A 25,339-nucleotide genomic window follows, 5' to 3' on the forward strand; every position below is an offset into this window, starting at 1 on the left:
ACAATTAGATTAGGTAGCCAGTCAACAAAAAGTTGGATATAGAACTCCATGACAGAAACTGCATGCTTTCACTGTATACTGTACCTATTAACATGTGTTAATAGGTACAGTATACAGTACAACCTTGTCCTTGTTTGCAATATCACAGTCGAGTCAATAATTATGTTTCATTTTTAAATGAAATAATAGGGTATTGTATTACCAATGATTTCAAGCCAAACTGCTATTGTGCATGTTCACAAAGTCATACACTAAATGGAAAAACGTCTAGGCTATTGCATTTTTGGTAACACCTGCTGTGTTTACCCATACCTCTCGGGTATAATCTATAAATAATACAACTGAGTTATTATCAAAACCATCACCTATAGCTTAGCAGCCTTAGCTACAAAGTAGTATATGCACAGTGCATGCACTGACAAAGTTCAGTCATTTATGGAGTAAAAGCCCAGTGAAAACGCTAGAGGTCACACCACTTCCATGTAGTAAAGTTACAGGCAGCATGTCTATAAGGTCGACTGCAAATATAGGCGTGGATATAAGACTTGATCCAATCTAAAATAAAATAAAAGTATAAAAAAAATTAACCCAAGACAACGGTGTACGGTTGTTGTTATATCCAATCTCAAATGAGACTGCTTTGTAGGGCTGCAGATATAGGCTAGCTCATCTTTTCACTATTAAAGTGGTCAACGAGACTCCTTTTGCACAATATGCACAACAAATGTATACTATAGCCTATTCAATGTTTTCGTTTTGAGCAGGTTGACGAATGTGACGTATTATAATTTAATTAAGCCATATCATTTGAATTTTGAAATTGACTCTCTCTCTCTCTCTTTCTCTCTCTCTATCTCTCTCTCAGCTGTGTCCAACGAGCGCCCTGCGTCGTCCGGACGGGAAGGAAGTTGTGCGCGTTGCAAAGGGGACCCGAAAATAATTTTGATAACATTGTGAAGGATATTTCATTCACCCCAGGCTAGTTCAGCGACATTGCTTTTGGTTGCGTCTTGTAAAATCAACAGTGTCGTGTTATACTCCTTAAAACGGTTAAATCCTAAATCCAACTGCAGAATCAACAGAACCAGGTGCAGCTGAGCCGGGGCGCAGTGTGACAGCTTTGAAGTCTCTGCGCTGGAGACTCAGAGGACGGTGAATCGGGTGGAAGGGAAATGACTGCTCAAAGTTTTGCGTCTCTCGTGCTGGAGTGCGAATTGACCGATTACCGCCGTGCACAAGCTTGAGCAAAGAACTGAGCATGAAATGAACGAAGAATGCATATCGTTTGGGACATATCTCTGGTTTTTCAAGCATATTTCATCTGCACACCATCAGGTAAGCGCTAAGCAGACTGCGTCATCTACAGTAAACAGGGGTTTTGACAGGATTTTAACTGAACTGATTGAAATAATGTGCTTAAATGTGGTAGAAAATAATGTGTCTGATAAATGTAATACATAATGTACACCACACTAATTTGGGCACAAGAAGTTATCATTCCAGCCGCGCGCACGCACACACACACACACACACACACACACACACACACACACACACACACACACACACACACACACACACACACACACACACACACACACCCCTATGTGTCATCAATCCCTTGTAAAGGGACATCACTTTCTTTTTGGACAATCTCTTTCGATCAATTAATGTAGGTTTATGTCACCCTGTCTCTGTCATTATTATGCTCATATATTGCCTTAAACTCTTCAGACAAATAATTTCCCATCCTTTGTGAGCATTTTATTGGCACAACATGTCAAGAATTGTTAAATCTGACAACAACTGTAATAATCTCTTTGTCCTCAGCTCAGGCTATCACATCCAAGCTTCATGACGGTTGGTGGGCGTATAAAGATGTTGTCCAGGGGAGCTTTGTTCCAGGTACAGTAACCATCACCATCCATGTGGTGCTCCACAACAAACACACCTCAGCCACTCTCCTTACCTGATGAGTTTATAGGCACACGGAATACTGAAGCCTTGTATATAGCGTCATGCACATACATGAATGCTGGTCTCCAGCCGATGACCCTGCAGCAAAACGTACCTTTTGAGCGGTGCCAACCGCTCCTATGAGTGACTATGTCTATGTGTGTATTTGCATGAAACAGCTGCAGTACCGCTGGGTGACCTAAAGTGGCACTGTTGAGCAACACACACACACACACCACACACATACACACACATTGACCACTGCAGCCATTATTATTCCCAGTAAGACGCCCTGAGGGCGAGAAGCGACAAAGGGCGAGGTCGTGTGCACGCCTGGGCGACGAGAGACTATTGGGCGAGCGCTGGCGCTATGGCATGGGGGGTCAGATCAACATATGGAATGAATTCTGTACTGGCCATATATGGAGCCTGTCTTGAGTGTACAGGATTTGATGAGGTCAGATCAACATATGGAATGTCAGAACAGGTAAGCTCCATATATGGAGATCTAAGGGTGGCAGCGGGGGCAGTGTCTTGACTAGTGTACAGGGTTTGATGAGGGCCCAGTTAGGGCCGGGCCTTAATTTTCGGGTCTGTTGAGAACTCGCCGGCTGCCAGGTGCGGGCGGCTGCAGTAATACGGTAACTTTGGGGCGGGCCTGTCTAGAATGGACAGGTATCAGTCAAAAGGGAGACATCGAAGAGGAAGGACGGGTGGGGAGGATCAACATGGAATGTCAGAACAGGTCATCTCAATATATGGAGATCTAAGGGTTTGAGGTCAGATGTAGAGTTGCTGGCCGGCTTCATATATGCAGATCTAGGTGATGATTCAGTCTTCTCCATGTATGGCTATCCAGGGTTTGGTGAGGTCAGTGTCGTGATCTTCATATGGAGATGGCCATATATGAGACGTGACGTGTCACGTGGCGTGATGGACTGACAGCCATATATGGTGGCGTGACGTTTGACGAGGTGTGATGTCATGAGGCGTGATGTCACGAGGCGTGAAGGACTGACAACCATATGAGGCGTGATGTCACGTGGCGTGATGGACTGACAGCCATATATGGTGGCGTGACGTGTGACGAGGTGTGATGTCACAAGGCGTGATGGACTGACAACCATATGAGGCGTGATGTCACGAGGCGTGATGGACTGACAACCATATTATTGAGGCGTGACTGACTGACGGATCGACAGATTTGCAGGTTTTCATAGTAATCTGCGACCTACAGTCACAACAATTATTGCACCACTCAGTTCACACAGAGTGCGATTTTTGGTATGCGGTCAGGTTTAGACTTAGGGAAGAGGACCCCCCTGCCATGCATAGTCCACCATGGGCACTGTTGGAGGTGTGACAGTGATAGCAGGAACACCATCCTTCTGTATGAAATAATGTCACCTTTTACACCCAGAGCGACAGAGAATTTTACAACAAAGACAAACAATGTTACAACAAAGACAGACAATGCTGACCATATCTATGGGAAATTGATATGAATTGCACAAATTACACACCGAAATGGTGTGGACAGAGGACCAAACGACTGTAGAGAAGTACTGCTGTGAACATGACAAAATGTTATTCAGTCCAACCCAGTGTGTTATTTCCCACACTGACTGTGAGACCCTTTTAAAAAAAATCCCCCGGCGGTCATGCCATTGATTTGTTGACTCATAGGTTGGAAAGTTGTTGATTGAAATCCCCCAAATAGAGCAGGGGGTGTGAAATCTGGTCATGGACGATAAAGACATGGACAAGAAATGTCGCTGACTCTCAACTGATGTCAATGTGCCCTTAGTGTTCCCAGTAGGGCTAAATGATTTACCAAATGGACCCTTATGGGTCTGTAACTCTGAGAGTGTACAAATGTACACTCTCAGAGTTAAATTATCATTGATTTTACAATATAAATTGGGGTCCCATATCTTTTCAAATGGGCTAATTAGTGTCAATTTGGGGGTCCTTGACATGAAAAAGTTTGAGAACCACTGCAGTACGGCAGTACTGTTATAACAACCTAAAACATGAACCTTGGTTGAAAAAAACCCCAAAGTTGTCCTTTAAGGTCATAAGAACAAAATGGTGTAATTGTGGAGAAAACGAACGAACGCATTCCAATGCCAAAGTTATTTTCAGCACTTCCTGCACTTCCATTATTTTCTAACTAGCCGAACACCACAGCAGAGTGCACCATTTTGAAAATTGTGTGTGATTTATCAGAAATTCAAGGTGGTCGTAATTTATTTCCACAATCTGCCAGAAACGTACCAAGGACAGTTTAGAAGAAAGGTTGGTGTGATGTTGATTGGAGCACCCGTATACACCCGTATAAGCCCTCTCTGAGGGACTACACACACACACAACCAGATGGCTATTAATTAATGGAGAGAGATGGCACACACTTTGTCCACCAAGACAAATACAGTATGTCATGGTGTATGAAAGCACAACAGTGGAGATCTAGGTGGCAAAAGCACCATTCCAGCACTGTATACAGTGGGTGGGGTCTAATGTTCAGCACCTAAACCGAAGCCAATACAAGCCCAAAAGAACAGTATCTATCTGTCTGTCTGTCAGACAGTGAGCACACACAGACCCATGTGTGCATGAGCACACATGGGTGCCATGTGCCACACTCACCAATCCGACTCGGCAGCTGCTACAAAAAGATGACAACACTCATGTTTTGCCATCAAAGATCTGCTCTTTCTGCCTCATTAACCCACATTAATCTGCTTCTGATGGAATTCTCCATAATTTAATGTACTCGCTGAAAATCAACATTCAACACTGACCCGGTTGCTAGGCAACGCCTTCGTCACCCCCAGCACCAGTATTTTTGCGCACGCCCCCCTCAGAGCTCCATTCAAAGTAGGATCTTCTATTGGCTATTATCTCTAAAACTACGAGCGCTGTCCGTGGTTTTGAATCATCCATCCAAGGTTCAGATGTGTGTTCTGATCACATCAAAGATGAACAGCGTGAGCTACTGCAGTGCTAACACAAGCTGTTTCTTACAATGGAGGTCTTCCGTTGTTTTGGTGTTCCCTTAAGGCTCATACATAGTCTGGATTTTCGGTGGTGGGGTGCCCACCGAACTACAACATGACGTCACGAGCCGCGGTGAAGAGCAAACCACCGCCACCGCTCCAGCCCTTCTCTCTGTATTTACTCACCACCGCTCAACGTTATTTCAGCTCCGGTGGTCAGCTCACCACCGAAAATCCAGACTATGAATAGGCCTTTACTGCTCTCTCTGTGTGAACATAATATGCTCGCATATGAGATTTGGAACCAGGACCTTTGCCAGAAATTCTGGGCCCCTGAAGACATATACTGACAGGGAAAGGAAAGGGAGCATTTTCTTGTTCTTGTTCTTTTACTGTTTTACCCAGCAGATGGCTGCTCAGATGGCTCAGATGAGCGCTGAGGGGAAGCTGCTAGGCGGGGTCTAGCAGCTTCCTCAGGGTCTTGCTCAGGGACACTTTGACGTGTAGACAGAGTGGGCTGAGGGTCGAACCGGCAACATTCTGACTCCCAGACAGGGAGCCTATCTAATATTCAGTGCTTTATGACAGCATGATACACAAGATTGGCTCACAATCCCCCTCTCCCTGCTCAATCCCCCTCTCCCTGCTCAATCCCCCTCTCCCTGCTCAATCTCTTTACTTATAATGTCCATTTAATTTAGCCTAGAACAAGTTTAGTTTGGAAAAAGGCTGTTCAACTGTGAAATGCGTTTTGACATAGAATACCTGTTGTGTTCTTTCGTGCTGATCATGTTTTTATGTCTGTGACATTTTATGCAGAGCAAAGTGTTAATTTTACTCTCATTTTAAGTTTTACACTTTGACAGTACAATTATGCTAAATGCCTTTGCACACAGAGTCAGTCTAATGCAATATCTTATTGGTCAGTCTGTTCTTGATGGGTGTGAAAAAAGGCAGTTATCAAACTGTGTTTGATTTGATTTAAATTACGCACCGTTGCAGCCACTCAAAGCGAGTCTAACTCTATTTTATCTGTGCAAACAAATCTGTCTGAGGTTTCTCTCTCTCTTCTCTCTTAGTTAGGGCAATCGGGTTCATTCCACAGTTCTTCAGTTCAGTTTTATATTTGATCACAGCTACTGTACACGTCTGTCTAATTCTCTCTCTCTTTCATTACTTTTATCTCTCATCTCTGCTAGTCCTGGGCTGGCTTTCTGCTCTTCTTCCAAATCTCGTCTCGTCATTCTGTCCTCTCTCCACTCCTCTCCTCTCCTTTCACTTTACTTTCATCTCTCTCTGTTCTTTCCTGTTGTAATCTCCCTTTTCGTCCACCTTTCATTCTTCCTCACCCCTCGACACCCCAGTACCTCCTTCCCTCCTGCTCCCTCCTTCTCAATCCCCTGTCTCTCTCATTATGTTCTCTCTCTGTTTCTCTCTCTCTCTACTCTCCTTTAATTTGTTCTTCCTCGCTTCACTTCGCTTTCCCTCCTCCCTCTCTCTCATTATCTCCATTTTCCCCTCGTTGTCTCAGTTTCTCCCCATAATATTGTCTGTCTGTCTGTCTGTCTGTCTGTCTGTCTGTCTGTCTGTCTGTCTTCTGTCTGTGTCTTCCTGCTATTTTAGAATAGATGTACCAGCTCATTGGCCGTGCGTGTGTGCGCGCGTGCGTGCGTGCTGCTTTTCTTGAGGACAATGTGATGTGTGTTTGATGTGTGCTTATATGGTTGTGTGTGTGTGTGTGTGTGTGTGTGTGTGTGTGTGTGTGTGTGTGTGTGTGTGTGTGTGTGTGTGTGTGTGTGTGTGTGTGTGTGTGTGTGTGTGTGTGTGTGTGTGTGTGTGTGTGTGTTGTGTGCGCGCGTTTTTTCTCCTCAGAAGAATACACATTGGTGCAAAGAAAATGGCTGCTACATTTCAATGTAATTTATTTATGTCGGCTTATCTATTTATTTATTCACTATTTTCGAGGTATAAGAATTTTATTTGTCAGACCAGTGGAGAGCGACGGACAGGAATCCTGGAAGACCTGTGAGCTCCCAGGATGCTACAGGCTGGGTTCATTTCAGGATGATCTTCTAGCCTGGCCCAGCCAGCGTGCTTTCTGGTCTAGAGGGGTGGGGGCGCATGGAGCAAGCGCTGGAGAATATATTGGTTCACTGATCGCCCGCCTCTGACCCCTCCGACCCTAGGGATAAGGGGTTTAGCATGGACGAAAATAGAGCCCTTACAGTGTTGTTAGTTTACATACGGTAATTTTTTTGATTTGAGTCTAGAGGATTATACTGAATAATCCATAACATCACAGATACCTTCACCTATGTGATGTGCTGTGAATCAGGAATGTTCCTCCATTCTTAATTGCTTTGTCACCGATTTATTCATTTATTTATTTAATTCCTCTAGTTGTTTGGATTCACTGCAGGGCTTTTTATCATGAGAATGTCCATTGTAATTTTAAATGGTATCGGTCTCCTCTCTCTTCCACTGACACCCCCCACCCCTCCCTCCAAACGAAACCCTGCCTGACTTGAGATTGTCTCAACTTTATGCAAATGAAAAGTGTGCCGGCTGGCGGCCAATCAGATTATTGAATGCAGCAGGGTACGGTAACCCACATCGCAATCACTTTGATGCCACATGAGATTGATAGATGAAGATTCAAGATGATCATGGATAATTATTCACAGATTAATTAGCAGCTGATGGTAATAACATAATGTGGGGCATGTTTAATTTACTGCAGGTGTTTCTGTGCGCCAGCATTTAACCGAGTTATATGTACCAGGGTGGTGCAGAGGTAAAGTACTTGTTCACCACAATTCAAATCCACCTCGGTGCATCCAGCACCGAGTTGTCTATACGGTATACAGTCTATACGAACACAATGGACTATATGCACAATTGCACACAGATTAACGTCCTACTTCCGGGCCACTTCCCTACTTCCTGTGGTGTTACCGATGATACTAATTAAGGCTCTGTTCCATTGAGTGTGCAGTGGTTCTCAAACTCAAACTTTAATTTCTATATCTCTGAGAGTGTAAAAACGGAACCAAATTGACCCATAAGGGTAACTCTCAGAGTTACACACCTGTACGGGGCCATTTGGAACACACTCAAGGGCACTTCGAGACCCACTGGTGTAGTAGAGTGTTTCCAGTGAGCAAACACTCACAATAGCAGCACAGAATGTACAAATAATTGTCTAAAGGCTCTGAACATAGTCTGGATTTTCGGTGGTTAGGTGACCACCGAACTACAACATGACGTCACGAGCCGCGGTGAAGAGCAAACCACCGCCACCGCTCCAGCCCTTCTCTCTGTTTTTACTCGCCACCGCTCAACGTTATTTCAGCTCCGGTGGTCAGCTCACCACCGGAGCGGTGGTCACCTAACCACCGAAAATCCAGACGTATGTATGAGCCTTAAGAGTGGGGAAAAAAGTAAACTCTACAGAAGTTGTCCATGCTGGCAATATATACCCACGGTTATTATGTTCACCCAGTCAAAAAGTTATCCATTCTTCTGTTTTGTATGACAAGCTGTTTATATATAAACCCACCAGGAGCACTAAACAATCTGAATTGGTCCAGAGAAAAACTAAATGTAGCATGCTGAAAAGTGTTGGCGAACATTGGTGCTTCTAGGGGGATTATGAAACATTTAAGCACAGCTTGCATATTAGCAACACGGCCACCAGCGGCAAACAATTGGCGGTGAATGCGATTCGCTCCGTGTTCATGTATCTGCACCACTATGCTTGCAACATACCGCATCGTACGATGGTGTCGCGTGCCTAAACTAGCCGAGGTATACATGCTCTCCATGGCACCGCAGCACATGAGCTTGTAGATTGGTGTGACACCGCTGTATGATGGAGTATAATTTAGGTGTTAAACATTCTGGACACGAAGTGAGTGGATGGGCCACTCGAGAAAGGAGAATGAAAGACAAGTAGGGAATAAAAAGGAGACGGTAGTCATATCACCTTGTATGTTTTCACACCAGAATGTGTTGTTTGTGTTGCAGTGTTGATATGTAATTGTGTGCGTGTGCGTGTGCACGTGCGTGCGTGGAATAGAAAACAGGGATATTATGTATGCACTATGCAGGGTAGATTGTCATAACTTGTTTATTTTGTGTGTATGTGGGGGGTGCGAGTGATTTGCGTGAGTGTGTAGCACACACACACACAGGACTGTGTCTGTGCCTGCCTTCTGGGTCTGTGTATTTGTGTGTCCGTGCCTGCGCATCCATCTGCCTGTAAGTAAGTAAGAGTGTGTGTGTGTGTGTGTGTGTGTGTGTGTGTGTGTGTGTGTGTGTGTGTGTGTGTGTGTGTGTGTGTGTGTGTGTGTGTGTGTGTGTGTGTGTGTGTGTGTGTGTGTGTGTGTGTGTGTGTGTGTGTGTGTGTGTGTGTGTGTGTGTGTGTGTGTGTGTGTGTGTTCAGGCTTGTTATTGGTGTTCTGCAGTCAGAGGAAGTAGGGCGCCAACTTACTGATCAGAGGCGGCTCTTCCTCTCTTTCTCAGCCTTTGTTTCACAGTCCATGGCTCTCTCTCTCTCTCCTTCTCTCCCTGTGTTCTCCCTTTCGCATTGTCTCCGTCTCTGCATCCCTCTCTCGTTCTCTTTTATCATCTCCATTGCGCTCTGCCACAATTTTTCTTTCCCTCTCTCTTTAGTTCCCTCCCTCCTTCCCTCTTTCACTCCCTCTCTCTCCATTTTTCTTCCTTCAATCACTCTGACTTACACGCACACGCGCACACACACACACGCACACACCACACGCACGCAAGCGCACAGCATATACACTTGCAGTGTCTCAAGGGCCCACAAGAGAGAGTAGGACAGAAGAAGAGAGAGGAGGTGGAGGGGATAGAGAAACAGTATTCCTCCCACGCGCTATAGAGGAGATACAAGCAAATTTAGATGCCACTGATGGAGAGAAGTGGAAGGAAATCTAGAGAGAGCGAGAGAACGAAATGAGAAATAAAGATTAAAAGTGTGGGCATGACGAGACAGAGAGATAGACAAGGGGAGAGGAAGAGTGAAACAGAGATGGAAGAGAGAGAGAGAGAGAGAGAGAGAGAGAGAGATAGAGGTATATGGGGTCTGCCTGAGATGACAGGGAGAACAGAGATGGTGAACGATAGGGTTGATGAAGTGCCCATGGCAAAATGGCTAATTTATAATTAGTCTAACGACCTTGTCACACGTCCAAAGTGACGACACGTTCGCGTCGACACTTTCCTCAGTTGAAAATAAGTGACTTTTATATTAATTTATACTTTGTGACTTTGTCGTTTGACAATGTATAAATTAGAGAAGGAGTGAGACGGGAAGGAGGGAGGAAGACCGTCGAGTGACTACACAATTAGGAGGGCGAGCAACAGACGGAGACATAAGCTACATTCCAGTACCCAAAATCTCGGCCACTCGCTCACTCACACTCGGTCACTCCAGCATGACAGTGTTACGGTGAAATTGGTGACATGCCGAAATATGTGACCATCTTCTGGACTTCACATGTGATGTCTACGCGCTTGACGCCTATTTCAGTAGTCAGTAGGTCATCAATTTCACGAGAGAGAGAGAGAGAGAGAGAGAGAGAGACAAAACGTTATAGAGGGTAAACGATTGAAGAAAGAGAGAAAGAGACACTGACAACAATGAGGGAGAGAGAGAGAAAACCCAAGTGAGAGGGAGGGAGCGAGAGAGAGCGTGAAGTTAGTTGTTATACTTTCAATCTCAATAATCTCTTAACATCATTACGCATCCTTATTTTCCCCGCCTGAATGGACGCTCGTTAGCTTTCCCCGCAATTACTCACTGTGGTAACCACGTTAGGACTAACGCTGGCTGTGAGCTGTTTGTTCTCACTTATTATCCAGTCTCTTCTGGGCCGTGTCGGCCCATTGCACACGGATTCATGTTCAGGCCGCTTGTTTGCCATAACTTCTTCGGCTAATTTGCTATGGGGCAGTAGTCGCTAGCCATGGGACAAAGTGGTTGATATGATGTGTGTGTGTGTGTGTGTGCGTGTGCGTGCGTGTGCCTGCGCGAGAAATGAAGATAATAGGACAAGTGCATATGCATTATGCAAGACTGTCTTTCTCTCTTAAGTACTGTGTGTGTGCGTCTGAGCGTTCACGCCTGTGTTGTTTGATGGAGACAGTTTACTTTGCAGCATTGAAATGGTGAGAGGGACATGTAGACACAGCATGTTTATTAAATAGATAGAAAGACTGGATGATTGTGCATGTGGCAGTGTGTATTTATTTAAGTATGTGTGGGGGCTGTGTGTGAGCGTGTGTGGGGGTTGGGGGGGGCCTTACAAGCAAGCCGTATGTGTGTGAAATAGAGATAGTGTGTATTTTTATATAGACTAGAGTATTGCGGTAGTTCAGGCAGGCACGGACATACACCCTCCCTCCAATCACATACAGCTATGATCCTACTGATTCAATCTGCGTGGTTTGTTTAAACAGAATCACTCTTACATGCTGTGTGTGTGAGTGCTGTGACTTTTTTCCACCCTAAAATATGATCATCAATCAGGTATTATTGTTATATAAGGAGGAATAATTATTTCAAAAACGTGTACAGTATTTGTTAAAATGTCGTTTTTATGTGGACATGCCCACCAGTTCATTAAGTATGCCTGGTTTGCCTGGTGGGCGGAGATGGGTGGTGATCCACCTGAACTGAAGCTGCTATGATAATAAAGGGGGAGGGGTTAGGGGAGGGGCTGATATTGTGATGTCACTATATCACTGGTTTTTTTTCAGTGGCACGTTTGACTGTCAAGGTTTCGGCCTCCAGGAATAAACCGTAAATACAAAGGGAAGACATCATGGCACATAACAACCACACCAAGGGGTCTAATGAAGTACTGTCACCTCATAAACACATGAAAAACATGTGGAAAACACATGGAGAAAATACAAAATTCACGGCACTCCATCTTTAACATTGTGCTACTGCAGTAACCGCTCAAGTGAACAAACTCCCTCCACCTCCCCCTGTGGTAGCAATTAGGTTTCTCCATATCGGCATTCAAAGCAGGTTTGTACTTTGGTTCTACCCTTTGAGTTTCTCATAATGTCTAGTGTCGTGATTCGTGTCCAATGGTTTCCATTCATTCTGATAGGCCTAAGTGTCTTGGGTTTCCAACTCTTCAATCCTCGAATGCTACAGTCTGTAACTCCACCTCCTCACAAAAGTTGTGGCAGGAAGCTTTCATCTTGTTTGTAATTTAATGTTTGTGAAAAATATTTTAAAATAAAATATATTTCCATTTCTGCCAAGCAGCAAGTAATGCTGGGGTGTGGTAGCCTGGCTAATAAGCCAGACTCAAATCACACTGTCGTGTGGTATTTGAGTCTGGAGATGCTGTGTATGGATCTTGTTTCCCGGGGGGCGGGTTCAATTTTTTTTTCTTTGACGCAATTGGTCAGAGCTACTGTCAGTCAAAGGTCTCAAGCATTGAACATCACTGTACCAAAGCCCGCCCATATTGCATACCGTGTCCCGATTGGCCACACCAGTTCTCTGGTGTAGGAAATGGGCGTACAATTGAGCCTCTCCAGACCGTAATCCGCCGGCAGGCAATTTTGTTTTTGCCAACGGCTGATTCGGTCTGGCTTATTAGCCAGGCTAGGGGTGTGGGGGCAGAAGCAGTTCTGTTGAATCTGTTCACCCTCTAGAGGACCACTAATACTACAGTACTAGAGATATACCTTCAGCCCTAGCTAATTTAAACTCTAGAGGCACCATAATAAAGGTGACCTTTACCTGACATGCACTGGAGCCCAGCCGTTACAGGGTTTAAGGAACCAATACTGATTCCGATATCATAGATCGATACATGTATTGATACCTGCACCTGTTCCTGCTTGAACTGTGCCAATACATCTATTGATGTTCAGAATTATTGGACCAGAATGAATCCCGCTCTGTTATCCTGAAGGAGTACATCCCAGATGTCTTGCAAAAAAGCAAACATTTACATTCACTTCCTTATACAGGTTGAGGTCTTATTCCTGCATGTCTGCTAGGAAAAGATTAGTTGCTGAGCTTTTTCTGTCTCAGCTTGACTATGGTGATACTGTTCATGGATTTTCCTGTCCCTCTACTTTGGCTAAGCCCTGTATCATTCAGCTTTATGATACAATAGCCTACAAATTCCAAGTACCCATTACTGTATTTGCACGACATCATTGATTGGCCATCCCCTGCAATGCGTAGGATGCAACACTGGTATATTTTTATCTACTGTACAACGCTATCTTTGGTACTATAAACTGCTCATGTACAACTCCCAAGTTTTTATTCTTGCAAGGTAGTCATAATTTATAATCCTAAAAGTGGTTGCACTGTATAGTACCTACTTTTCAAAAGATGAGGTTGTCCTATCACAGCTTTTGTTTTGCTTCACTACAGTTGTTAAGGTTATATACATACTGTATACTACAAAATAAGATACCAGTAAGACGCCTAAAGGGCGACAGGCTGTCAGCAGACTGCTGGGCGAGCGCTGGCGCTTTCGGGCCTGTTGAGAACTCTAGTTTTCGCCGGCTGCCGGGCGTGGCTGCACTAATAACTTTGGGGCAGGCCCCAAGAGGAAGGATGGATGGGGGAAGGATCAACATATGGAATGTCAGAACAGGTCAGCTCCATATATGGAGATCTAAGGGTTTGAGGTCAGATGTAGAATTGCTGGCCAATATTGATGACATCAGGGATCTCCATATATGGACATCAGGTATCTCCATCCCTGTTGATGTCACGTGTTCCATCCCTGATCCCTGACGGGAAAAGCACGATTTCATAGTTAACTGCGACCTTTGGTCGCAATAAAAAAATATGAAACCCCTACATATCAGTGAATTAAACAGCATGTGATGTAAACAATATCAACTGAAATAATTCTGCTTCGCCTTAAGTCTAGCTTTAATGCGTACAACACCATACAGTAGCATCCAAACCTTAACTCTGAATTTGCATGTTTCATAGTAGACAGGTGTCAGCCTACCCTGAGTGTAATAGTGAATTCTATTCTATTCTATTGTAATGTGCAGTCCACGAAGACAGGCTGTCTGCCATAGGTTTGACGGATCCAGATTTGAGTGGATATGTCAAAATGGTGTTTCGGAAGACTTGTGGCAGTCTTGCCAAGTCTGCTATGCACACAACAGCTAGCTATACTGTACATTAGTAGTATTGAATACAGTGGCAGCTACTGATGTGGTAGTTCCACATTCATGTATCTTTGTTGATGTTTGTATCTGTAACACTAAACATATTATTTAACACATTTTGTGCCCAAGACGTCCACATAAGTCCTGGGAATTACCGTATGTGGTGCCCAGGACGTCCCCCCCCAAAGGGAGACGGAATGCCCCCCCCCCCTGGCACGGCTGCTGGGGCGAAACGAAAGCTTTCCAGAAACAGGCAGATGTAGTATAGAGATCCTTACTTTGCTGCCCTACATGCCAATTATAGGCATAAACAGTGGAGGCTATTGGGAGCTCCCGATACCATCGACTGTATACCGTTCTAATACAGGATAGCTGCTGGGCGAAGGGATTTCTACAATGTTGTGTGCGAGGCCTCTGCACCCTGTTTTTACGCATCCACCCACCGCTACAGAAGCTTCCCACTTCTGTCCCAGAGAGCCTGTTTTTATGCTTTCAAAAATGTAGCCTGCAGACATAGTATATATGCCACTTGCTATCTAATACTGTACTAGCACTGTAGCAGTCAACAGCAACATACACAGTTTACAGCTAGCCTAAGAGAAACACATTGGGAGATGCTAATCAAGTCTAGACAAAATGCAACTTTATGCATCGTAGGTGTAAAAGTTTTGTGGAAGTTAAGCTAGTGCTCATTAAAACGGAACAATATCTTCTGGTACAAACTGAATGCTCTGTGCAAAGCATGTGTATGTAGGACGGTGGGGGAGACTGCAGATCTTTTTTAAGAGATCCTCATTAAAATCTAACAATTACCCTGTGTTCAGGTGTATACAGTACATTGCAAAACCTCTATTTTTGTAGTCCTGCCTAAGGCATGTGGTTCATGCTTAGCCATGCCTGCATTGATGATTGGCTCAGTGAGTGGCCATGGCTTAACAATGAATGGTTGGGAGAAAACATATTAGCATTGTGGTTCTGATCGGTGTAGATAAAGACATTCAAGGACATGCATTGTGTGGAAACTACTGTACCGTAATTTCCGGACTATAAGCCGCTACTTTTTTCCCATGCTTTGAACCCTGTGGCCTATACAACGGTGCGGCTAATCTATGGATTTTTACAGCTAACGGCCACTAGGGACCTTAGTGACTAGGGGACCTTCTAAATCTATCTCTATGGCCGACCATGGCCTCTATGCGGCTTATAGTCCAGTGCGGCTTGTATATGTACACATTTGTTTTTTTCCCTAAATTTAGCTGGTGCAGCTTCAGGTGCGCTTTATAGTCTGGAAATTACGGTACATTTAATGGCTGCACAACACTATTCAAAACAGATGAACAATCCCTTGGGATTTTCATCCCAAGGGGAAAAAAATACACATACATGTGTAGTTTTTGTGACCGCAGGTTGCATTTCCCGTTGGTCTGTCACGCCACCATATATGGTCATCGTGACATCATGTGACATCATCAGGGATCTCCATATATGGGCATATATGTAGTCGCAACGTAGACATGACCAGGGGCCATATCATACCGATCACGCCTCGTAACATCACACCTCCATATATGGTCATGCCTCGTGACACGACTTGACATCATGCGGAGACCCTTAGATCTCCAATTATATGATTGTAAGTCCATCACGCCTCATGACATCACATGCTCCATAAGTCATTCTGACATAATCAAACCCGAAAATGAAGGCCCGGCCGTACCTGGGCCCTCAACACACCCTGTGTCTTGGGGACCTACAGCGTCGGCTAGCTTTCGTTTTGGTCTCATCAAGGATTAATTTAGACCTAAGACTGGACACAAATGCATGTACCATGCAGAATAGGAAACTGGCAGTAGTCACTGAGAACCAGAGCTGGGAACAGCAGACTTCTAGTTTTCTGTGAGTTTATTCCAGATATTCAAACTGTACTACTTCTCCATGTTTAGTGGACAAACCTATACTGAAATGTCTGGACGGCGGCAACAGTTTGAAATAGATTTAAGTAAAGGCAGAGTAAAGATTTGAGTAATGGAGTGATATGATTGACTTTCTTGGTTTTAGTGAAGAGTCAAGCAGAAATGTTCTGAAACAACTGCAGCTGTTCTTTTGCAGGTGTGGGGGTTGTAAAGACACCATTACAGAATTTGAGTCTACTGAGATCAATGCTAATTTATGCAGAAAGGTTTTCCAAATCCTGCTGAGACGCAAGTTCTTTAATCCTTGATATTCTTAATGTGATCGTATGCTGACTTTGTAATTGTCTTAATGTGGCTGTTGGAATTCAGGACTGAGTCTTTGACTGCACCGGGATTTCTGGCTTGATTTGTGGTTTTTAATATTTGCGATTGAAACCGAGTGCTGAATTGTAACTGTTCTTCCTTGGCCCCAAACCCACTTAAGTTTTGTCTGTGTTTAATTGAAGACTAGTCCATACCCGTTTGGGGATATGACGATATTATTTTTTTCTTTCTTTTGCTGAATACAAATTTGGTTGAGTACATTTCACCCAGGTGAAGGAGGGTCCTCTATCGTCTGTCCTCGTCATTAAAACCTACTTGAGTAAGTTAATAGATACATTAACTACTCAACACATTTTGGTGCCAATTCCAACACCTGTTATGCCAGGGGTATTCAACTAGTTTAGGCCGGGGGCCACAACTATAGAATTGTGTGCAAACATTTGTGGGTTCTCAAAATGCATTTTGTGCATTTTGTGCTCAAACACAAAGATTGATGTATATATACAATCTGTCATAACATGGGTCAATAGTAATAAACTAGTTCTTAATTTAGCAAAAACAAAAAGTATTGTATTTGGATCAAAGTTTGCGATGAAAAATAAACCTCTGTTGAATCTATTAGTCAAAGGGATGCCAATCCAACAGGTAGAGGAGACAAAATTGCTAGGCATCATTTTAGATAGTAAATTAACATGGTCAAAGCAGGTTGATAAGACTGTTGCAGCAATGGGAAGAAGTCTGTCTGTTATTAAGAGATGTTCCAAATATATACCACAACAATGCATTCCCCAAATTGTGCAAACACTGGCACTCACTCATTTGGATTATTGTCCAATGGTATGGTCTAGTGCTGCAAAAAAGGACTTAGTGAAATTACAATTGGTCCAAAACAGAGCACTGTTTAAAATATTTCATACTGTAACGGTAGGCTACTCAAACTGAAATTGTATATATATGCAATGTTATTAATCACTTGTTTTATATTTAGTTGTATTTTATTTTTTTAACTGTTTTCTTACAGTCTTGTAAAATGTATTTCATATGACTGTATTGATTGTAATGTATTTTATGTGTGGACCCCAGGAAGAGTAGCTGCTACTAAGGTAGTAGCTAATGGGGATCCAAATAAACAAATAAACAAATATACTTGAATACACTCAGTAATGAGCTGTAATATACTGTCTATACAGGTATATGCTACCATAGAATAGATGTAGACCTACAGTGTATTTGACAGTGCATAAACATAATTGCCTTCATAGCATCAACAAGCACCAGCTGGAAACCCACACACACGCACACAATTTACAATTTACAATTTAGGCATTTAGCAGACGCTCTTAATCCAGAGCGACTTACATTAAGCAATAACAAAAAGCATGGCATACATCACATGTATAAAAAGTAGTTATCATGAATCATGCGTAAACTAAGAACGTAACAGTGGAGTATCTATGTAAACTATACATACTATACTATATAATATATTATACATGTGTACTATAAAGTGCTATGACTACATAAAGTGCAATTCTAGAGCTGTCTACATAACAAGCTATAAGTCTGTTTAAAATACTATCTAAGTCTACATAATGTGCTATCTAAGGGGCTAGGCTAGGGCAAGTGCTACGGGCCATGGTGGAGTCTGAAGAGGTGGGTTTTCAGACTACGGCGGAAGATTGGGAGTGAGGCTGCAGTTCTGACTGCAATGGGAAGTGCATTCCATAGTTTTGGAGCCAGAAGGGAGAAGAGTTTGGGACGTGTGGAGCGTTGTCCCGGCGTTTTTAGTGAAGGTACCTCCAGCTTCCCTGCGTTGGCTGATCTGAGTGAGCGGGAGGGTTTGTAGGGTACGATCATACTTGTGAGATATGGGGGGGCCATGCCTTTGGTTGCTTTGAATGCCAGCATCAGAGTTTTGTATTCTGTGCGGGCAGCGACCGGGAGCCAATGGAGCGAGCGGAGAAGGGGGGAGACGTGTGAGAATTTTGGTTGGTTGAAGACCAAGCGTGCTGCGGCATTTTGGATCAGTTGGAGGGGCTTAAGTGCACATGCCGGTAGGCCAGTAAGGAGGGAGTTGCAATAGTCAAGTTTTGACAAGACTGTTGTCTGGATTAGGAGCTGGGCTGACTCCTGGGTGAGGAACGGTCTAATTCGTCGTATGTTGTAGAGTGTAAACCTACAGGATCTAGTGACAGCTGTGATGTGTGTTTTGAACGAGAGCTGACTGTCCAGGACAACACCAAGGTTCCTGGCTGTCGGGACAGACTTTACCAGGGCGTTGTCTACGGAGATAGTTAGCTCCCGCATAGGGCAGGACTTAGCTGGGAAGAACAGAAGCTCAGTCTTGTCTGGGTTCAGCTTGAGGTGGTTGGAAGACATCCACTGTGAGATGTCAGCCAGGCATGCAGTGATGCGCTCTTCTACCTGGGTGGCAGAGGGGGGGAAGGATAGAAACAGTTGTGTGTCATCGGCATAGCAGTGATAGGATATATTGTGAGCAGAGATGATGGTGCCAAGGGATTTAGTGTACAGTGAGAAGAGGAGGGGACCAAGTACAGAGCCCTGTGGGACCCCAGTTTGGAGGGTGCGGGGGGGTGATAGCAAACCTTTCCAAGAAACCTGGTAAGTCCGGTCAGAGAGGTAGGAGGAGAACCACTTCAGCGCCGTCCCGCCTATGCCTAGATCAGCTAGGGTGCCTAGGAGCAGCTGGTGGTTCACTGTGTCAAATGCCGCCGATAGGTCTAGGAGAATCAGGACTGCAGAGTGGGAAGCAGCCTGGGCAGCATGTAGTGCTTCTGTGACTGCGAGGAGTGCAGTTTCCGTGGAGTGTGCCTTCTTGAATCCTGACTGGTTGGGATCCAGCAGGTTGTTCTCTGAGAGATGGAGAGAAAGCTGGTTAGAGACAACACGTTCAAGGGTTTTGGAAAGAAAGGAAAGGAGTGATACCGGTCTGTAGTTCTTGACATCTGAGGGGTCAAGAGTTGGTTTTTTGAGGAGTGGTGATACCCTGGCTGACTTGAAGGCAGATGGGACGCAGCCTGAGGTTACTGAGGTGTTGATAATGGAAGTGATGAAGGGGAGCAGGTCAGGTGCGATGGTCTGGAAGATTGGAGACGGGGCGGGGTCGAGAGGACAGGTGGTAGGTCTAGTGGATGTGACTAGTTTCAGGACCTCATCTGGGGATAGAGGAGAGAAGGAGGACATGCATGGTATGTTATGGTTAGCATTGGTTGAGTCGAGTGCTTCTTTATGGGGGAGGGGGGTAAAGGAGCTACTGATATCATCAACCTTCTTTTCGAAGTAGTTGGCAAAGGCCTCCGCGGTGAGGGATGAGGGTTGAGTGGGGGGAGGGGGTTTAAGGAGGGAGGAGAAAGTGGAGAAGAGTTTCCTTGGGTTAGAAGTGCAGGATTGGATTTTGGTGTGGTAGAAGGAGGTTTTAGCGGTGGTTAGTGAGAGGGAGAAGGCAGAGAGGAGTGAGTGAAAGTGGGAGAGATCATCTGGTAGCTTTGTCTTGTGCCACTTCCTTTCAGCTGCCCTGAGAGGTGTTCGTTCAGATCTGAGGGTTTCAGATAACCAGGGGGCCGGTGGGGATGAGCGAGCTGGCCTGGTCGAGAGAGGGCAGTGTTGGTCAAATGCAGATGAGATAGAGGAGAGGAAGGATGTGGTTGCGGGGTCGGGTGAGAGAGAGAGGAAGGACTCTAGGGAGGGTAGAGAGGAGAGAATAGAGGATGAGAGGGAGGAGGGGTTTAGGGACTTGAGATTGCGTCGGGTGGTGACGGTCGGAGGGTGAGTAGGTTTAGGTGGGAGAGTAGAGAGAGAGAGGGAGAAGGTTATGAAGTGGTGGTCAGACCTAATTAAGGGAGTAACAGAGAGTGTGGAGGGGGAGCAGGCTCTGCAGAACACGAGGTCCAAAACATTACCAGCCTTGTGAGTGGGAGGGGAGGGAGAAAGGGAGAGGTCAAACGAGGATAGGAGGGACGTAACGGGAAGATACTTCTCTGCCGTAGGTAGGTTAAAGTCACCCAGTAGAATCAGGGGGGTGCCATCCTCCGGAAACGAGCTGATCAGAGAGTCTAGTTCTTCCAGGAAGTTCCCAAGGGTTCCTGGGGGGCGATAGAGCACAATGAGGGTGAGGGGGACTGGTTGTGATATTGAGATAGCATGAAATTCACATGTGGTGAGAGAAAGGTGAGAGAGATTTAAGACACGGAAATTCCATTTCGGGGACATGAGTATCCCTGTACCACCCCCCCTACCTGTTGAGCGAGGGGTGTGTGTGAATTTGTGTGAAACAGAGAGGGCGGCGGGGGTAGCTGTGTTATCAGGGGTTATCCAGGTTTCGGTTAGAGCAAGGAAATGCAGAGACTTGAGGGTGGCGTGGGCTGAGATAAATTCAGGCATTTCCTCTTTGGTAGCTGCGTGGCAGTTCCAAAGGCCTCCCTCCACCACAATGTGGTGACTGGGTGAACGAGCTGGGTATATGAGATTTGAGGGATTTCTGTGGCGGGGGAAGTAGTGTCTAGGGCGACATGAAAAGGGCAGGATAGGGATGGTGGGAAAACACATAGTACACAGATAAATAAAAATAAGAAATAAGCGTAATAATAGTAAAAATAATAATAATAATAGTAAGAAGAAGAAGAAGAAGAAGATTGATACAAAACCCTGGGAGGCTGCCTCCTTCGTTAGATGTGTCTGGATGTCCGGGTCTTTGGCTTGGGCACCAGGCTAAAGTGGTCGTTGGTTAGCCGGAATGAGCTACGGATCAAGGTTCATTCACGCGCGTACTAGGGCAGTATGTATGGAAGAAAGGGAGGAAGTAAAAGAACCAACCGCAGAGATGGTTGAAGAGTAGAGGGGTAGCTTTAATGGATAGTTTATAGGGGTTAGAATAGAATAAGTGCAAAAAGGAACGGAGTGTGTTCCTCTACCTGTGTGTGTGTATGCAGGGATTCAAAGTTTAAACAGCTGTGTAGCTGTTTATCTCCTTGTCTCTGCGACCGTGAGTGAGTGACTGAGTGATTTGAGAGCAGATATATACTGCCTGAGGCCTTTAATTAAAGCCTTGATCTGGCCAGCAGAGGGACTCAAGTAGATCACTCAGTGAGTGGTCTGTTTGATTCTGTCTGATGGCTGATTCAAAATTCAGATCAAAAGGGTCACTCCCACAAGGACTTAAAGTACCCACAGAGTATAGAAAGACAAACAAGAGAAAATACAAGATGACAGAACACACACACACACACACACACACACACACACACACACACACACACACACACACACACACACACACACACACACACACACACACACACACACGCGGAGAAGGGGGGAGACATGTGAGAATTTTGGCTGGTTGAAGACCAAGCGAGCTTGGTTTGTTTCCCTGCCCACATCCCTGTTTTTACTAGAGGCCTCCCTATGATAGGGCCGCCCCATGATATCTATTTAGTTTTTTTGTGCAAAGTCATGATGAAATATTAAAGAAGAGTACCTCAAGTTGCCATGTATTGCTGTACTTTGTTTAGTGGGTTAAAACTTAAATGGTTGTCTGCTACTGTGCTGAGCAGGGAGTAATGTTTAGCAAAGCCTGAACGACAAGATCAAATATAATATTCACGCTTGTATTTACATTTTATTAATACAATGTTCTCCAGTTATTATTGGTCTCAACCTATTTGTGAATTGTCTGACAAGTATATTTGTGTGTTGTCTTGTCTGCATAATTATGGTAACATATTGTTGTTGTCCATAATCTGAGCCAATGCAGCACGAGGTCCGGTTACACGCCTACAGTACTAAGACTGCATTCGTTTTTCATTGCTCAATTCCTCTCACCCATTAGATTTTCCACCATCACCAACTATGCCAATTTTGGCAAAATATGGGCAAGCTGGACTATGTAATGGGAAATTACTTTTAGTTTGTATGGTTGCGACAGACCAGTGCTTTCCACACATTGCATCATGGGAAATGTAGGAAGTCCTGCAAAGCAATCAAGGGAATGGCAGCCCCCTCATTCATTCATTCATTCATCCATCATCCATCCATCCATCCATCCATGGGGCGCCAGTGGCTCAGGGGTGGAGTGGCCGGTAGAGCAGCTGGAAGGGAACCGTGAGGTTACCAGTTCGATCCCGGGCTCCCCCAGAGTTAGTGTCGTTGTGTCCTTGAGCAAGACTCTGACCCCCTAATTGCTCCCGATGTGCAGGTGCAGGTTGGTGCCTTGCATGGTTTCCTCCGTCATCGGTGTATGCATGGGGGAAATGTAATGCACAAATCTACTGTATGTAAAGCGGCTATAAAGGCGCTGTATAAATGCACCATTTATCATGAATGAATTCATTCATTACCTCCCTCCATTCATTCAGTATTTTCATTTTTACAATCCTTCTGTATGTACAGTTGTTCTGTCCTTCATGTATATTTATCCGCTTCATTCTATAGTCGTGCGGCTCATATATATTTGATCACAACTGAGAGAGAGAGAGAGAGAGAGAGAGAGACTATCTCTCGCTCTCCTTTCACTCTGCCTCTGCTGTCTCTCATCCTCTCTTCCCTTGTCTTCCTCTTCATCTTTTATCCCCTCACCTCAATTGTTAGGGTTTTCACTCACCTCATCTTCTGTCTTTCTTTGTTTCTGATCTGGTCTCTCTCTCTCTCTTCTATCCAGCTTCTAAACCTGACACTTTTCCATTAATGTTGATAATTATCAGAGAGAGAGAGAGAGAGAGAGAGAGGGAGAGAGAGAGAGATGCAGCTGATGCTCCAAAGTCAGCCCCATGCAGTGGTGTCATGCTTGTAGAACGCAGTACCACGCTGTGGTACCAGTACTTTTTTGACATGCACGCGCAGGGACGGAACGGAACGGTGCCCCCGCCCCCTGTTTTCACACCGTGTCAAGTACCGTGCCGAATTCAAATGGATACTACTTTGCATAACAACAGCTTTAACTGTTTACCTGAGCGCACGTAGCCTATACGGTAAGCATGCACACTTACAGCAGTAGGCTATGGCTCCAGTAGGCTATACTGCTGCTGTGAGGTGTTCAGCACACAAGAGGAATGCCTCCTCCTCCATCAAAGCAAACGTTTTATTTTCGCTAGTGTGCAGTAAAGATGTTTGTCTGACTATTTTAAGTCTACCTTTGTGTTTGTGTTTGTGTTGTGTGTCTAAAACTCTCATACACTATTTAACAATGGACTTAGGCTATGCAGCCGTTCTGTGTGCATGCCGCGATGCACGCGCGTGCACGTGCGCGTGACGTTCCGTGGTACCAGTAAAAGAATCACCATGACACCACTGGCCCCATGAATAGTCTTCTCACAATTTGTACCAGAAAGAAGTACAGACATTATGAAAGGAGCTATACACGGTAATGACAGGACTCATAAGAGGGCAGACGGAGCCAAAAAGAAATAGTTGAAGAGAGTGGGAAGAGAAAAATATTCAACTAAAAGTAGCAATTAGAATTGCAAAAACGTTGTAGTTAACTGACAAAAGAAAAAGAAAAGAAGCCTTATAGAAACATAAGAAAATGGAAAAGAAAAAAAGTCAATATTATATACATACCAATCCAGAAAAAGATAGGAGAATCCCCTGGAAGCAGATGGCTGAAAATCCTCTGTGAAGAAGGTCAAGACCCTGGCGTATTATCTCTAGCCATACTATCACTATCCATACTGCAGCTCAGGCAGAACTCTATATACCAGTTATGGATATTACCTTGTACTGTGTTTATATATCACTGTCGGGTGGAAAACCGATACTTTTCAAGAAGAGAAGTGGAGGCACTGGAGGCCTTATGTTGCGCCCTTGTGGCCAACGTGGTTGCGGCTTGCTTGACCGGTGGGGGTGCATTGGGACTGGGTGCTGTCGGTGACATACCTAGTGTGTCCGTTGTTGTTCCTTCAGGTTTTATAATATAGATGGATTTAATCGATTATAAAAAAAATATCCACGAGTTGCTTGGAAATCGAAAAAGGAACCAATAGAATAATCGCAAAGAAAATGGTCGATAGTTTCAGCAACAGATTCTTTATTCTACAATACCCTCCCTTGCCTATGAAATGACCACTGTACTGGCAATTATCCAAAGTGCTCTCGAAGAGAGTCATTTGGGGTCCAGCCAATAGATAGCACAGACGCACAGAGCTTTTTCATACACTCACAAGCAAATGTATTGGATCGTGGAGCTGTCGCTCAAGGTGAGGTCACTGACCCTCAGGTACAAAACCGGTGGGCTGGCCTCGCCTTGCCATTCCTCTACTTCTCTGCATCAGATGCTCATCTCTCTTGCTAAAGAATTCACCTCGGCTGTTGAAAATCACTTGCCCTCAAAACGGACGAGTCCTGACCTGTACCTAGAAATTCTCAGCCCCAAGTGGTGTCTTCTGCTCACGAGCAACATGCAGAAAACATAACTACGTAACTACTTAGCCCTCGCTTCTTGTTCTTGTGAGCCCCAGGATGTTTCTCTGGGTTTCACCATAAACCATGCCAAGAGCATGACGACGCGCAGGACTCGGTCTCCTACAAGGCGAGGCAGAGTCAGGACAGGGTCAAGGACATACTGAAGTGTGTGTCACTGTTCAGGACAGGCCGTACACTGCAGCTAGGGACATACCTATGCATGGCCAGCCTCATGGCTTTGGCAGTTTCCATTGGTGTGTCTTGGCAGACTACACATGAGACCCTTCCAGCGGTGGCTGAGGTCTCTGCGGCTGCCCACCAAGTTCACACGGTGGTCAAACAGGCGCGTTCTGACAGAAGGGGTCCCTCTGGGACTACCTCTAGCCAGAAAGGTGGTTACTATGGGGTAAGCCTCTCAGGGTGGGGGGGCACCCACAAAGGCAGGTCAGCCAGTGGATTGTGGGGCTGAGCCCTTAAATGGGCCAGCCACATCAATTATCTGGAACTGATGGTGGTCTTCCTCGCTATGCGAGAGTTTGA

General features: G+C 44.9%; 1 protein-coding gene across 1 annotated transcript in view; it reads left to right on the plus strand.

The window, feature by feature from the left end:
- The first annotated feature begins 880 nt into the window (after positions 1 to 880).
- Positions 881 to 25,339, plus strand: part of LOC306936320 (carbonic anhydrase-related protein 10-like) — a 137,858-nt gene continuing 113,399 nt past the window's right edge. The window contains exons 1-2 of the mRNA XM_079519809.1: positions 881 to 1,335; positions 1,831 to 1,905. Of these exons, the coding sequence (XP_079375935.1) occupies positions 1,275 to 1,335; positions 1,831 to 1,905 (136 nt within the window). The 5' untranslated portion in view covers positions 881 to 1,274. The remainder of the gene's footprint in view (positions 1,336 to 1,830; positions 1,906 to 25,339) is intronic.

Source organism: Electrona antarctica (genome assembly GCF_951216825.1).
Source record: "Electrona antarctica genome assembly, chromosome: 14".
Lineage (NCBI taxonomy): Eukaryota > Metazoa > Chordata > Actinopteri > Myctophiformes > Myctophidae > Electrona > Electrona antarctica.